This window comes from Alligator sinensis, unplaced genomic scaffold (genome assembly GCF_000455745.1).
Source record: "Alligator sinensis unplaced genomic scaffold, ASM45574v1 scaffold995_1, whole genome shotgun sequence".
Classification (NCBI taxonomy): domain Eukaryota; kingdom Metazoa; phylum Chordata; order Crocodylia; family Alligatoridae; genus Alligator; species Alligator sinensis.
Genome location: NW_005842960.1, coordinates 385,097 through 400,211, shown reverse-complemented (window position 1 = coordinate 400,211; position 15,115 = coordinate 385,097). Strand labels below are relative to the sequence as shown.

Here is a 15,115-nt window from a genome sequence, read left to right as displayed (position 1 = left end):
TACCGGTGCCCTTGACATCCCCCCGATCCACTGGCTGGGGAACATGTTCCGCGATAGGACCCAGAGGGTGGTGGTCGACGGGAGCCAATCGTCTTGGTGTGCTGTGACCAGTCGGGTCCCACAAGGCTCTGTCCTGGGGCCTATACTATTTAACATATTAATCAATGATGTGGACATTGATGTCAGAAGTGGACTGGCCAAGTTCGTCAATGACACCAAACTCTGGGGTAAAGCATCCACACCTGAGGACAGAAGGGTGATCTAGGCGGATCTGGACAGGCTCATGAAATGGACGGATGAGAACCTGATGGTGTTCAACACCAAAAAATGCAGGGTTCTCCACCTTGGGAGGAAAAACCTGCAGCATGCTTATAGGCTTGGTAGTGCTACACTGGTTAGCACTACAGATGAAAGGGACTTGCGGGTTATGGTTGACCACAAGATGAACATGAGCCTTCAGTGTGATGCTGCGACTAGTCAAGCGACCAAAATGCTGGCTTGCATCCATAGATGCTTCTCAAGCAAATTCTGAGACATCATTCTCCCGCTGTACTTCGCCTTGGTGAGGCCACAGCTAGAGTACTGCTTCTAATTTTGGGCTCCACAATTCAAAAAGGATGTGGAGAAGCTTGAGAGGGTGCAGAGGAGAGCCATGCGCATGATCAGAGGTCAGGAAATCAGACCTTATGATGAGAGGCTGAGAGCCATGGAGCTATTCAGCCTGGAAAAGCGCAGGCTCAGGGGTGATCTGGTGGCCACCTATAAGTTTATCGGGGTGCTCATCAGGATCTGGGGGAACATGTGTTCACCAGAGCCCCCCAAGGGATGACAAGATCAAACGGTCACAAACTCCACTGTGACCAATTCAGGCTGGACATAAGAAAGAACTTGTTCACTGTCCGAGCCCCCAAGGTTTGGAATAGACTGCCACCGGAGGCAGTTTAAGCACCCACTTTGAACGACTTCAAGACACATTTGGATGCTTATCTTGCTGGGATCCTATGATCCCTGCTGACTTCCTGCCCCTGGGGCAGGGGGCTGAACTCGATGATCCTCCGGGGTCCCTTCCAGCCCAAATGTCTATGAAATCTATTAAATGTATAGCTCTTTCATATTTATCAAATAGAATATAGTATTATCTACTATTGTATCTTGACAGTGCAATGTTTCACTGAAAGTTAATGTTCACCTGAGTTAATGTTTCCACACCTGAGTCACTGGTTTCAGCTACAGTTATAAACAGTCTGCAGGGCTGTGAAATAGGAGCTACATTATCAGAAACAGCTGACAGACAGCAGTATTGCAGAAGAGAGGTTACTTTGGTTAGTGGAATATAAGACTTTTAAATTAGGAGAGAGGGTCACTAATACCTGTGGAATGAAGAGTTCAGAAGAAGCAGTTAGATTTATAATTAGCCATGAAGTTAATTGACTGCCTCACTGCTGCCTGAATAGAAATGCTGGTGCTGCTGTCAGACAGTTGGTTTTAAACTTGGGTAGAGCACAAATCAAAGGAGACTGAAACTGCACCATTGCACCTCCCCTAGATCCATCCCTGCTTAAAGTGGTTTAGTTTTACCCTTAATTTTATACTAAGTTATACAAGTATTCAGATTCATATAAGGTATCCTGAGGTGCAGCTGTATGTCATATATCTGCTTCTTTTATATCTGTGTGAAGGCCAATTACATTGAAGGAGAGGTGCTGTGTAATTATGTTCTTGTACATTCATGTTTTGTTTGAAGAAAGTATTCCAGTTTATGAAGAATCAGTTAATTGAAACAGAAGCATTTTCAATGAATAAATACATTTGTTTCTGTAAAACTCTGTTTTGGGTGTGAAAAAGGAAACTAAAAAGATCAATGAAAACAAAAATAAGCATTGTTACCATCTTCCTGAGGACAGATGGTCAGTTGTGTTAGTCTGAAGTCAGGCAGAAGGCAAGGTGGAAGTGCAACTGAATCAGAAATGCGTAAGTTTTTGTGAGCCACAGCTTACTTCATTAGATGCATAAGCCAGAATAAGTTATAGCTCCTTTAAAGCACTATGGAAATATTTATACGTGTTCTATTTATAGCTACTTCTCGTTCATTACAATACATATTTAACAGTGGGATTTTATCATCTTGTTCAGCATTTACTTTTAGACATGTTCAAAAATATACCTGTCTGTTTTTGGGGGGGTATTTATGTCTTTGGATTTTAAACCTGTAAGCACCTGCTTCCACAGCCGATAACCAAATTAGTTGCTATGAAAATTATGATGATGTCATATACATAGGATTATGAATCTTGTGTCAGGATAGGGGAGGGAAAAATTAGCATGAACCTATAAAGGCCATTCTACAGCATACTGTTAATAACTAAAACAATTCTAAGAAAAAAATAAAATGCAGAACATATGGTATATAGCATTGTTTCTAAAGGTATTCCATTTTTTAATTAATTTTCAATGTGAATTAATAGTGTGAATGCCAAGAAAATCTCAAATGAAATAATAAATGGAAAATAAAAATGCAAAGCTTTTAGGTTTCTTGGGTTTGGAATCTTTTTTTTTGGTTCCTTCCCAATTTTGAAATTTCAAATTAAGAATACATTCTTCTCACAGTAGCTCTCCAGTCTAATATTGTACTTTCCCTGTAGTCTTATTAACACTGGTGAAAATTCTGTGAAATAAAGAAAGCAGATATAGAAGCTTATGTCCACTAGCCATGAAAACAAAAGTGCACCTGGGACTTAGATCATTAAACAGATGTAAACCTACCTGGAGCCCAGTTTAAATATCTGAATGGATCCCCACCAATCCATTGCCATCCACTATCATCATTCACACTGTTAAGTCCAATCCAGATTTCAGTATTCAGATCACTAACTTGCCCTAAATAACCAAAAGAAATAAAAAGACAACATATTAGATGGACTTGATTTTGAAGTTACTGAACAAAGTATAAAATAAAACTAAGTTTAAAAACTATCTGTCCTGGACAAAACAGATCTACAAAGTCATCTAGTAATTGCAGGTAGGGATATTGCAATAGCTATTTTTTTTCATGTGGGATAAAATTTTCATTTCAAGACGCATTTTGTTGGAAAAATGACACTTTTTCGCAACTTGCATTTTCAGAAATTGCCCTTAAGATATATGCATGTTGATGTGAAAGCCTTTGAAATTGTCCTGAGCTACACTCAGTAGGTTTCTTTATTATTTTACCTGTTACGTATGTCTGTTCATGCAACTCTGTGATACTTAATAATTCTGCATTCTGTTGCTGACAGCTTTTCCTTGCCTGGTACCATGTTAGAGCTGACCCAGAGTTTATCTGATAGTGGATGCCTGTCAAAGAGCTGGTAGCCCAAAAAAAGTCCTCGGTGGTGTCTGTAAAGCATGATAAAATATTAATGTTAACTGAGAACATAATCATGCCTGTCAACATTTGAAAACAAAACCCCAGTATGGTCTAAATGACATGTATTTGCATACACGGATTCCACTGACTCTTTGTTGCCCTTTATATACGCTCCATACATTCAGCAGATACTGCACAGTTCAACATCCTGCACCTCTCCCAGCTCATTCTACAATTGCCCGCTCGCTGATTCCTCCCGTCTCTGCAGCCTACCCACTAATTCCAAACCTAAAGAATCTCTCGTTCTGCTCATCCAGGCCCTCATTCCTCCTTTATTCTTTCCCAGACCTGCAACTCCTACAGGCTTTATTTGTAAACAAGAGACTTTCAGACCATCACCTATCACTGCAAAAGGAAATCTCAGCTGATTGGCTGCTTTCCTCTGCTTCCTGGGTAGGGCAGCAAATCAGAGATGCTGCACAGGCAGATAGAAAAGCCTAGTGTCCCATCCTTTGTAACAGTCCCCAAGACAGTCCCCAAGAGCCACCTGCCTCTCCTCCCCAAGCAGAGATTGCCCATGAATTAGGTATTGTGTATGGGCATAAATGCTTTTCTGGATTGTGTCCCTTGCTTTAAAATATGTAGTTGTCTGTTACCTTTTTCTGGGCAATATCCATATAAAGAGTCCTCATCAAAGTTTGCAGATGTTGCACACCATGAGAAAACAAAATCAGAGCCATCCTTTGTGCATGTGGCATACAGCTTATTCGTGTACTTAAAAGGGAATACACAGGGTGCCCCAAAGGAATTTCCTAGTAATGTAAATATGTCTATGGAAAGAAGTGGAGAGAGAGCAAAATGTTGCATTGAAAGCACTGTTCACCAAAATGTCTGACCATAAGCAACATTCCCTGGAAATGTAGTTAAGCTAGAGTTGAGGCTACAAGTACATAAAACAATTTTAAAAATTCTTATAAGAATAATGGAATTATCAAGGAGATTTTGTAGGAGGTAAGGAAATTAAAAATTAGCTTCCTCAAACAAATGTATTCTGTCCATCAAAGTATTCACAGCCTCTCATATTTCTGGCTGTTTCTTCTTTTGTCTAGACCTGTAATTTGTGCTGAGGTATAGGGTGGTGCCAAAGCTCCATCCATTTTTGCTCTCTTGTTGGAGGGAGGAGAGGGGTGGAGAAAAGAGGAATAAACAGACAACCGGGCGGGCCCTAAATCTAAGTAGCCTAAGAGAATTGGAGCAAGGGATAGGCTTGTATCTCTCCTTACTTTTTTTGCTTTAATTATAATCTAGCTGTTTAAATATCAATAATATTTACCATTATTTGTAAATATAACCTTAAAATTAAGGTTAAGTCCAGGCATTCAAAAAGCCTGAGGCACAAGTGCTCTAAGTATCATGCTTTACTCAAAAGCATGATACTGCTTTTCAGTATCATGCTTAGTGCCTTAGAGCAGTGAGGGAGTGAACAGACCTGTAGTTTGCCTGGGGGGGAGGGCACAGAAGTGGCCAGCACTGGCCGATGCCAGCAGGCTGGGGTGGTCCCACATGCCTCCCATGAGACTGCCAGGGTTGCCCCTCTCCCCAGCCCCAGCCCCCCATAAGCTTGTGACTGTCAGCAGCAGCTGGGGGAGAAGAGAGGGGAGGAGGGAAAGGGGAAAAGGGAACCTGGCTGCCATTTGAGTCTTGGTGTGGGGTGCAGGGCAGAACAGGGCAGAGCAGGGTTGGGGGCTCCATTCCCCTGCCCTGGTCTCCTGACAGCTGCAGTTCAAACTGTACATGGCTTTTTGCAGTGCCAGGAACTAGGCACTGGGAGGTGAGGGAACAGATTCCCCCTGCCATGCATACCCAGCCCAGCTACCCCAAGGCTGCAAGCTCTGTGGCCCACATGGCAGGGAAGCTTTGTTCTTCCGCTCCCTGCCCCCCAGCCATGCAGGGAGGAGACAGATGTTTTTCTGTCTCCTCTTTGTGACAACCCAGGGCTGGGGCTGGACCTGTGCAGATAAGCATTGGCTGAGGCTAGCACACTGCCCTCTGTAGGACCCTGGGATGCTGGGGCGCTCTGATCTAACTTGAGTTATGATGGTACCTTGTACTGATGCTCGATGAAGCACTCTAATTGAAAGCACTTTAGTCTGTTAGCACATCCATCCACCATTTTTAAAGCGTTCTATGTGCAGTGAATATCTGTTCGGTTATGGCTGTAGAGCGCTTTCTATGATGTGCAGTGAATATCTGTTCGGTTATGGCTGGAGAGCGCTTTCTCTCCGCTTATTGCATGATAAGCATAATGTCTGTGTCTAGCCTAAATTTCTAAAATTCAGACACTATTTCAGGTATAACATTAACTCTCACTTCCCTGGCTTCTAATCGTTGGGGGTTTTTGGTAATTATAACCTTCCTTAAATAATCTTCTTGTTACATTAATGACATAAATCTTCAACTTAACTCCAAGCTTATCCTAGTATTATGCCCAGAAAAAATAGAGGAAGGAGTAAAAGGAACAACAAAGAGAGCCATCAGTTTGTTAATGCCCTCTCTTGCTCTCTATAGGTGACCATAATGCCAAATGTAGCAGGTAAGTCCTCTCCTTCTAGAACAACTTATATTTGCTCATTACATTTCAAAAGGTATGTCTTTGTACAGTAAAGTTTCAGTGTGTGTGATTTTTTTAAATTATGATTTTGATAAAAATCATTCCATTTGATCTTTAAATGTGCTCTCTCCATCTATAGGCATGTGACTGCATTGGGATCATAGACTGAACCATCGTTTCTTTTGTTTTTGTATTTCTGTGCCTGATATACACAGCTAAACAGAAGTATAATTTTCTATAAACAGCAGCCAAATAGGCTAAGTTATATCAACCTTAAGTTACTTAAATACAATATAATACCACGTTTTTTCGCTAAGCTATTTGTTAAGTTGATGTAGAAGTCAAATAATCATTCCCTGTACTGAAAGGAACTCACCATGTGAAACAATTGCAAATGAAATGCACAGTTCAAATGAGGTACACTCATAAGTTCAAAACAAAACAGTCAAGTTTCAGGATTTTACCTTCATAGTGCTGAGAACACAAGCTGTCAGTGGTTCCATAGATTTTCCACATACTCCCGGTACCTGATTCTTTGGATAACCTAATTCTTGTTTCTTTTCCTTTGCCATAGTTGAAAAATAATTCTTCTCCATGGACTGCAAGGCGGCTCTCATTTCTGCAGTTCCACTGTTGAAGTTCATTTGTCCTGTTGCAATGATCCAAGGTGACCATAACTTGGTTTTTCTTGGAAGGCACTGCCACACATAATTTCAATTTCATATTCAGAAGCTGGTGATCAGAGATCCATCTGAATTTTTGTAACTCATTGTTCTGATTGCAAATAGTAGTTATAAGTGAGTTACCATTTTGAGCTTGAACACAGAGCTTATTGTCTTCATTGTGTATTAAAAATACTTCACTATCTGCAAAACAAAATAAGAAACATATTATAATTATATATATTATATGCATTATATATTATATAATAGAATATATAAGTTATATCATATTATATAATAACATTATATATATAGAAGGAGGATTGTAGGTAAGCTAAATATCTGACACAGGGAGAAGGATGGAGCAGATGGTACGGTGCATCATCACAAAAAACAGATTTTTCTCCAGGTTAAAAAAAAAAATTGAAGCTTTACTAATCTACTATGAGTCTAGGATCAGCGGTCCCTCTAAGATAAGTGGTGTGCATGGTCAGGCAGGCGCGCTCATGTGTGATCACGCAGCTTAAAGGGAACGCTGCCTAGGACTACATTATTCAGTTTGAGATCAAAACAAAAACAAACAACTTTTTTGAAACAGGCATGAATTTATCATACATTATGTCCAAGAAACACAGCATACTAGACAAAAACAGTCAAAAGATATTGTTTCTCCTGTAGTCATTAGAATTAAATATACATCTCTTTTTCAGGTTCATAAAACAAAATCTAGCCTCCTTAAGCACCTTGACAGTGCATCCAGTACTTCACTGAAAGTTATTTCCACATCTGAATTAATGTTAACTCAATTTAACATTTCTACTCCTGAGTTAATGTTTTTAGCTAGAGTTAAAAATAGTCTTCAGGGCTATGAAGTAGGAGCTACATTATAAGGAGCAGCTAACAAACAGCAGAATTCCTGAAAGAGGATAGTTTGATAATGGAATATCAAGACCGTTAAATTCAGAGAGAGGACCATTAATATCTGTGGACTTAAGAGTTAGAAGAAATGGGGTAGATTATAATAAGCCACAAAGTCAATCAAGTCCCTCACTGATGCCTGAAAGAACTACAGCTAATACTAGGCAGTTGGTTTTAAAGGAAAGTGAAACTGAGCCACTGCACCCTTGGATCTTCTCCTGTTTATTTGCATAGTTCTAAATGTAAACATTCCTGGAACAGGACCCATAACTTCTAACATGTAGAGACACTTTTGTGCATACTGTTCAAACTTATCAAATAAAAGTAATAATTATGTACTGTGCATGCACATGTGTGTATGGAATAGCAATACAAGAAACTCAATGTAAGGAAAAAGAATATGTGTGTAAGTGTGTGTACTAGTAATGTCAGTAATACAAAATTACAGACAGGGATGGAGCAGGAATTAAGGTGGTTCATGCAACTTGAAAGCTAACCTAGGATTAAGGGAGCCTAATGGGAAATTGTCAGTTACTGAATGGTTTGAGACAATGGAGAGTGCCCATTGGTCTGAATGTGAGGCAAACATCAGCTTTAAGTTCTTACAAGAAAACTGAATGTCTTTGTTTACCAGAGTTTCTCTCCTGCTTCCCCAGGACCTGACAGGAGCTGCATCCAACTCATTCTTCTGCCCCATTGGTACTTTGCTTCCATACAGAATAGATTATTTGGTCAGATCCCTCAGGGGAAGGTGGGATATTAAAGGTAACCAATTCTCATGACCATTAAGGGCTGGTTTGACTGCCAGCTAGGAAGTGGAGGAGAACTGCAGCACACAATCCACACTGACCTAATCACTCTCTGAACATGGCTCAGCAGTACCATGGCTGGAAGAGGATCATTAGAGTCAACTCTGTGTCATCTTCTGCTTCCTGCTAGATCACAAAGCTTTTGTATTACCCAACTGGTGAAAATAACCATTGAATGCCCCCCCCCCCCAATCTTCTCTGGGTCCTCTGCTTACGTTGAGCTTCTCTCTACACACCTCTTCTCCTCAGTTCCAGGGGATGAGAAAAGATTAAAAGGGAATTGCTGTCAGTGCAATTCCCTCTCCTCCTAGCAGGGAAGGAAGCAGAGCTAGCTACAAGCAAGCATCATGCATCTGTGCAGTGGGTGACATCAGATATTTTAATATGGTAGGAATTGCAAGGGTCATTTTGGAATTGATTAAGTTTTCTTGACATACAATTAACTCCCATGGTTAGAAGTTAGTTGTGGCACACTTCTCTGAAAGGCTTAATAAACTTGTTGTGCAGTCACTACATAATCCTGCAATATATCCCTTGGGCCAATACCTTGGACAGAAGCACTACTCTCTAGGACCTCTCCCAATGAAAGTAGTCCTGTCCTCCAAACTTTAGTCCACCTCCATTAGTGGCTGTGTGTTTAGCAACAGCCCCTCAAGCGCTATAGTATCAAAGGCGTCTAAAATATATTAGCTGGGAGGCTCTAACCCCAGAATTTGACCAAATGCACCATTTTATTTTTATATCCTAAACTAAAACTTGATTGCCTGTAATCAAGAAACTAAGGCTCCAAATATCACCAAAGCTGAGTAAACTTGTTTTAGATGAGGGTAAGTTGAGAGAGAAAACCTTAACTAGAGGTTAACTAGAGGTTAACATTCTCATTGCTTTGGTGCCAATGAGAATGTTAAGTTCACTAAAGTATGTGCAAAAAAGAATACATTTGCATTTTCTCGGAAAAGACTGGACAGAGACTTACCTGGCAGTTGAAGAGACGTACTTAGGAAGGAAATAAAAATCAGGAACAGATAGACAGCCATTATAAATGTTTCATTCCTTTTTTCCCTTTGCTTCAGAAAAATGGAGAACAGTCGTTAGTTTCTTTCAAGAAGCCCTTTCAAAAAGCCCTTCGTGCAATGAGCCAAATTAGTAAGCCCTCCTCAGTTATAAAGATTTAATAGATATAGGAAGTTCTGGCTTTAAATAAGGAACTATATCTTGTCACATGAGTCATTTTGAAACCGTACATTTTATGGATTAACTTTGCTTTCCTAAGCTAATTTCTGTGAAGAAGTCCCATCTTTTAGAAAAAAAGACAGAGAGGAACTAATTATTACATTTCAACAGGGCTCTCTGGGAACAGGTTTTGATGCAGAAGAATCATCATTGTTAGGATTACCGTATCAATCAGTATTCCAGAGAGCATAGATCCTTATAAATACAAGGAAAGAAAGAAACCACATGTACTAAAGATGAGGCTGTAAATGCAAATGATTAATTTAAAAGAGAAGGACTAGTGCAAAAGGAAATGGAAATCAAAGTTCAAGTCAATATGACCCTGGAAATAGCAACCCCTCAGATCCATATAGGAGGAATCTGGGAAAGCAGCTACCCCCCAGCACATGGAATGCCGCCCCCCCCCGGGTCCCCGCTCCCCCCTGGAGGGCCCCAGCCCCCCTGCCCAGGGCCCATAACTAACCTTGAACAGCAGCAGCGGGGGGACCATGTGCTGAGCCCAGCCTGGTTCTGCCAGCCCTGGGGCAGCTCTTGCCGCCCAGCCAGGCTGGTCCTGTGGCAGCAGGACCTGGTGGGGCACGTAGGGACCATGTGCCAGGCCCAGCTGGGTCCTGGGCCCCCTCTGCAGCCAGGCCAGGCTGGGTCCATGGGGACAGGACCCAGTGTGGCATGCGGGGACCGCGTGCCAGGCCCAGCTGGGTCCTGGGCCCCCTCTGCAGCCCAGCTAGGCTGGGCCCAGATCCCTGACGTTCACTAGTCTGGGTTTGCACTGAAGTGGGTCGCACAGCTCCAGGAGGCACGCACAGGAGCCCTGTGACCCGCTCTGGTGCAAGGCCGGACTACCGAGCCACATGGAGCTGGGCCAGATCTTCACCCCCCTGCAGGCACAGACAGCAGAGGCGGGAGCCAGGTCTGGGGCCCAGCCCATGCTGACAGGAGCCGGCACGGCATGCGGTTCCCACGTGTTGTGCCGGGTTCTGCCACAGCCGGGCCCATCCTATAGCTGCAGGACCTGGCCCGGCGCACGGGGACCGCGCAAAGCCAAGCCGGGTCCTGCCAGCCTTGGGGTTGCTCGTGCCACCCGGCTGCCAGGGGTTTGAGGTGGGGCAACAGGTACGTTTGCGCTCATCTGGACGTGCCCAGTAAATCTTCCCTGAAAAATCTCTTGGGCAGATTTTCTGAATCATGCAAGAGCTTCAGGAGATAATTAGTCTTGAGAGGGCTGGGATCACGTACCAAGGGGTGAAAGAACCAATATCTGACATCACTCTAGAGCAGGGCCATCCCTAGGCAAATTGGGGGTGACTGCCCCAGGCCCTGTGCTTTGAGGTACCCTGCAGAGTTGGGTGAAGCAGCTGCAGCCCCTCCTACAGGTGCTGGCAACTACACCCTGCACCACGGAAGAAGCACGGAGACCACCCCCCGGGCACGTGGGAGACCCCAGCCTGTGCCCTGCCTTTGTGGGGAGTCCCATGGGCCCTGTGCAGTGTTAAGGGGACCCTACACAGGCTGATTTACCTGGGGCCTTGCACCCCCCGAGGGTCATCCCTGCTCTGGAGGATAAATCTGTTGGTGTTGCTGACAGTTTTTGCTACAGTCAGCAGAAATCTTGACCATCAGACTGAACTGGCCAACAGAATCAGAAAACCAGCTAAGAATTTTGGGCTATTACAAAAAAGTGCGTGGAACAGCAGCAAACTATCAGCTAAGGTAAAGATGTGAATCTATGAGACATGTACTGTTATCCCTGCCTTATGTGGTTCAGAAACACGGCCCACATATACTAGGCATATCAAGATACTGAACAGCTTCTACTTGAGCTGTCTGAGTAAGTTGTGGAGGGTAAAGTGGCAAGGCAGAATACCAAACACAGAGGTACTGGAGCATACAGGACTGAGACACTTAGAAACCATTATCAAGGAGAAAAGGTTGTGATGCATCAGTCATGTTAGAAGAATGGGAGAAAACTATTACCGAGAATATTTTGTATAGTGAGATTCAAGACAGCTCTAGAAAACAGTGCAATGTGTGTAAAAACTATATGAAATCCTTCAACAGCAATGTAGAAACTGGGAGAAGCATGGAGAAATCCACCCAATCTGGAGGGAACATCTGGCACTGGGTGCAGTTCAACATGAAGTGGCTTTGATCCAGAGGATGGAAGCAAAGTGAAAAAAGAAAGCAGCATGATGTAAATTTGTTGGACTCCAACTTAGACAACATATGGATCTGTGAAACCTGTAACAAGACATGTCACTCTCGTCAGCCACAAAGGCATTAATCAGGCAGTTGACTAGAACTCTTATGTGTACACCATTATCCAGAGAATCCACAGTTGCCTACCTAATGGTGCCAAACTTGATCAATTTGGGAAAAGGTCATGTGTATCAAGGACATCTTTTGTTTTTCTTAATGAAAATTCACCCTGGTCTAGTCAAATAATAAACTATACTTAGTAGTGAACTCTCAGTGCTTCACAACTGAACTCCCCCAAGATAGTTTGCAGTAAGTATGCCACCTGCAAGTACAAAGTGGAACATTTTCAGAAATCTGTTACTAATGCAAACCAGGATGACACTGAGCTCCTTAGTTGAGTTCAGGGAGCCTGTATCTTTAGCACTGACTAAAATGCAGAAAGGACAAGAACTAGAGCTAGTGCAGTGGACTAGAATGGGATAAGAAGTTGGGGAACAAGTACAAAGAGTGGAATAGTAGGGCAAGCAGAGAGACAAAGGGAATCAAGACTGGGAAGTAGGAGAGAGAGAGTCTTGGGTTGGCTGGGCCGGATGTTTGGAAACCAGGGGTGGTGAGAAAAGACTAGATTTGGCTGGACAAAGAAATGAGACAGGAAACATGGAAGATCTAGTTGCAAAGTAGTATGTGATCATCCAATTAAAGACTATTATTATGCACAAGTACAAGACAAACAAATTAATACTGAATTTGCTGGCATTTTAGCACTCATCCTTAATTTTTTTTTTCAGGGGAAGAAGGGGTGAATATTATGTGAAATTTAATTTTGATTCTGTGAAATCCATCAGCTCTGATACTAGCTTCAAGCACAAGCCCTGACGCTTGGTTTTTAGAACAGGGGCAAAGCCATCAGAAAGTACACCATGGGTAGGTGGAAAGCAAGACAGGGAGGAAATGAGGAAACCTGAGGTTGAGGGAGCATAGAGCCTGTGCTATTGCTCCCATTCCTGGTAGTTCCTACCATCTCCAGAATACCAGAAATTAGCAGGAGGAGGCTCATGGTGATGGAACATACATCAGCCTAGTTGAAAAAGAGAAATTGAATTTATTCTGAAAAGAGTTAGTTTTAGGGCAATTACTTGTTAATTATAACCTACAAAGAAAGGCTCATGAAGCAAAAATGGAAATATTAGGCTGTGACTCATGCCAGGACCTACACTAGATTTTGCCAGAACAAACCCACCATTAGGAAGTGAGAAAGCCGAGAAGTGGCAAAGATGCAGCCTAAGCTTCTCTTCCATTATGAAAGGAGGGTTGTGAAAGCTTGAATTACAGATAAGACAATCATGAAAAACTATCATCCTTGACTGCGAGCAACTGCCAAAGAAAAGCTTGAATCCGGTTGGAAAAAGGGGTCAATGAAGATTGTGATGACTCAGTATGTTCCTTCAGCTATCTGTCTATAGTCACAAATTCTTTATACTCTCAGTACTCAGTTTCATCACCTTTTCTCTGAAAACTGAACACATCTGGAGAAAAAGAGGAAATGAAAAGTAAATATAGATTATTAAGAAGTGTGGCAACATGTTAGTATAGGAACATGCTCATGCAATTGCAAGTTGTTACCAACAGCTTCCACAAAATAAGTTGATGATAGTGCCAGATCAGGTTCTAGGGGAGAACTTCCTACACAAAGGCCTGAACAACAGTACTGACACCGTTGTTCATAGCCCTGAAGAGCAGAGGGACTTTATGATTATCTAGTATAACCTCTTCCCAGTCATCAGATTTCAGCCTGTATCTCCTGTGGCAAGTTTAACAGCTTGTGACTGAACAGAGCGTGTTCTATAAAAAGATACCCTTAAAATCTCAGCCAAAACACCCTTCACTTGTAAAGCTTTATCCCTTTAGCCAATGCATTCAAGACAGGGTCAAACTGCATTGACAGAGCAATTTAAGGTGGTTTACATTGTTGCATTACATATTGGATGAGTTCTCTATGAAAACCGATAATCTGTATCTACCTGAACAGTTTAATCCAGCTTTTTTCACAATCACTAACCCAGAAAGATGATTTAAAAACTGAGTGGAGTGCCTCCACATTACACAGTAGGAATTCTACGTGGAATGTTTATAAAGTCAAAGTTAAGAACACTATTTTTCCCCTCTGATTGTATTAACCTGCCCATACCACTAAGGACTAAGACCAAAAATTCTAATGAATCCAGGGGACTATTGAAATGAACTATTTGTATTTGATTAAAACCCACGAAGTTGCTTCTCTGGCCTTGTCTTCACTAGGCTGCTTCTGGGCCGGAATTTCTAGGGGCAGACAGAAGCCACCACAGGGAAACCACTGCAGATCATGACACTCCGCAAGCTGTCAGAAGGTAGAGGCAGGACTACGAATGTCTTCTGTGTACTTCTGGCTGGCAACAAAAGCCATCTTTCACGCAGACAAGCCATGTTGCTCTGGCAGCAGAAAGAATGGACCCTGATGCCCTGGAAGAGCAGAAAGTAAGGATCTACTCACAGTTTTGCTGGTAGTGTAGACATGGATCTAATCCTGTTGTTTCATTTTTTTCACTGAGTGATATTTTTTTCCAGCAAGAACTTTTCTGAAAATCTGAAGTTTCAGACACCGATGTGACTGTGTAAATACACAAAGGTTCACATAGGCATTCAATCTACAATTTTATATGTTTGTTATCCAATCGGGAAACAAAAATAATAGCATGATTTTAAGGCAACCAATCACAGTGGAAATAACAGATATTCAGCTGAAGGAATAAGTTCAATCTATAGCAGGGATGGACAAGATCCAGCCCACAACAGGTTCCTCTGCCCAACCTGGCACAGGCACAGGGAGCGCTTTGGGCTATGGGCTATGCAGCTGATCCCACTGCCTTAACTTTCTGCCAGCCCCACTGGCAGTGGCTCCTGACTGCTGCTGCCAGTATCACTACCACCACTGGACCCAGCCCCACTGCCTGGGCACCTCAACCCATGCACCTTATACCCACTGCTGGAGGTGCTGGACAGAACAGGTGGGCAGGGTCTCTGTGGTGACAAAGCCAGAATGCACTCGATGGGGCAGATGGGATGGGGCTGCAAGTGGGTGGGGAGTGCCGTCCAGGAGCGGGATGGGCAGTGACAACATGGGTCCGTGCAAAGGGCACCAGTTCCATGAGTAGGGATGTGCAAGGAGAGGATCATGGTACTGCCTCTCCCCTCCCCTCCGGCCCACAGCAGCTCACCAAAACTCCCAAAGTGACCCTCCAACCCAAATAATTGCTCACCCCTGATCTATAGCTTGGTGGTAAATCATGGATCAAAATATGTT

At 42.8% G+C, this 15,115-nt stretch overlaps 1 protein-coding gene across 1 annotated transcript in view; it reads right to left on the bottom strand.

Annotated features, from left to right (window-relative positions):
- Nucleotides 1-9,501, bottom strand: part of LOC102382026 (macrophage mannose receptor 1-like) — a 63,735-nt gene extending 54,234 nt beyond the window's left edge. Inside the window, exons 1-5 of the mRNA XM_006036379.3 lie at nt 9,323-9,501; nt 6,422-6,823; nt 4,003-4,176; nt 3,211-3,375; nt 2,764-2,877 (exon numbers count right to left, since the gene is read on the bottom strand). Coding sequence (XP_006036441.1) covers nt 2,764-2,877; nt 3,211-3,375; nt 4,003-4,176; nt 6,422-6,823; nt 9,323-9,383 — 916 coding nt within the window. The 5' untranslated portion in view covers nt 9,384-9,501. The remainder of the gene's footprint in view (nt 1-2,763; nt 2,878-3,210; nt 3,376-4,002; nt 4,177-6,421; nt 6,824-9,322) is intronic.
- Between the last annotated feature and the right edge of the window lie 5,614 nt (nt 9,502-15,115).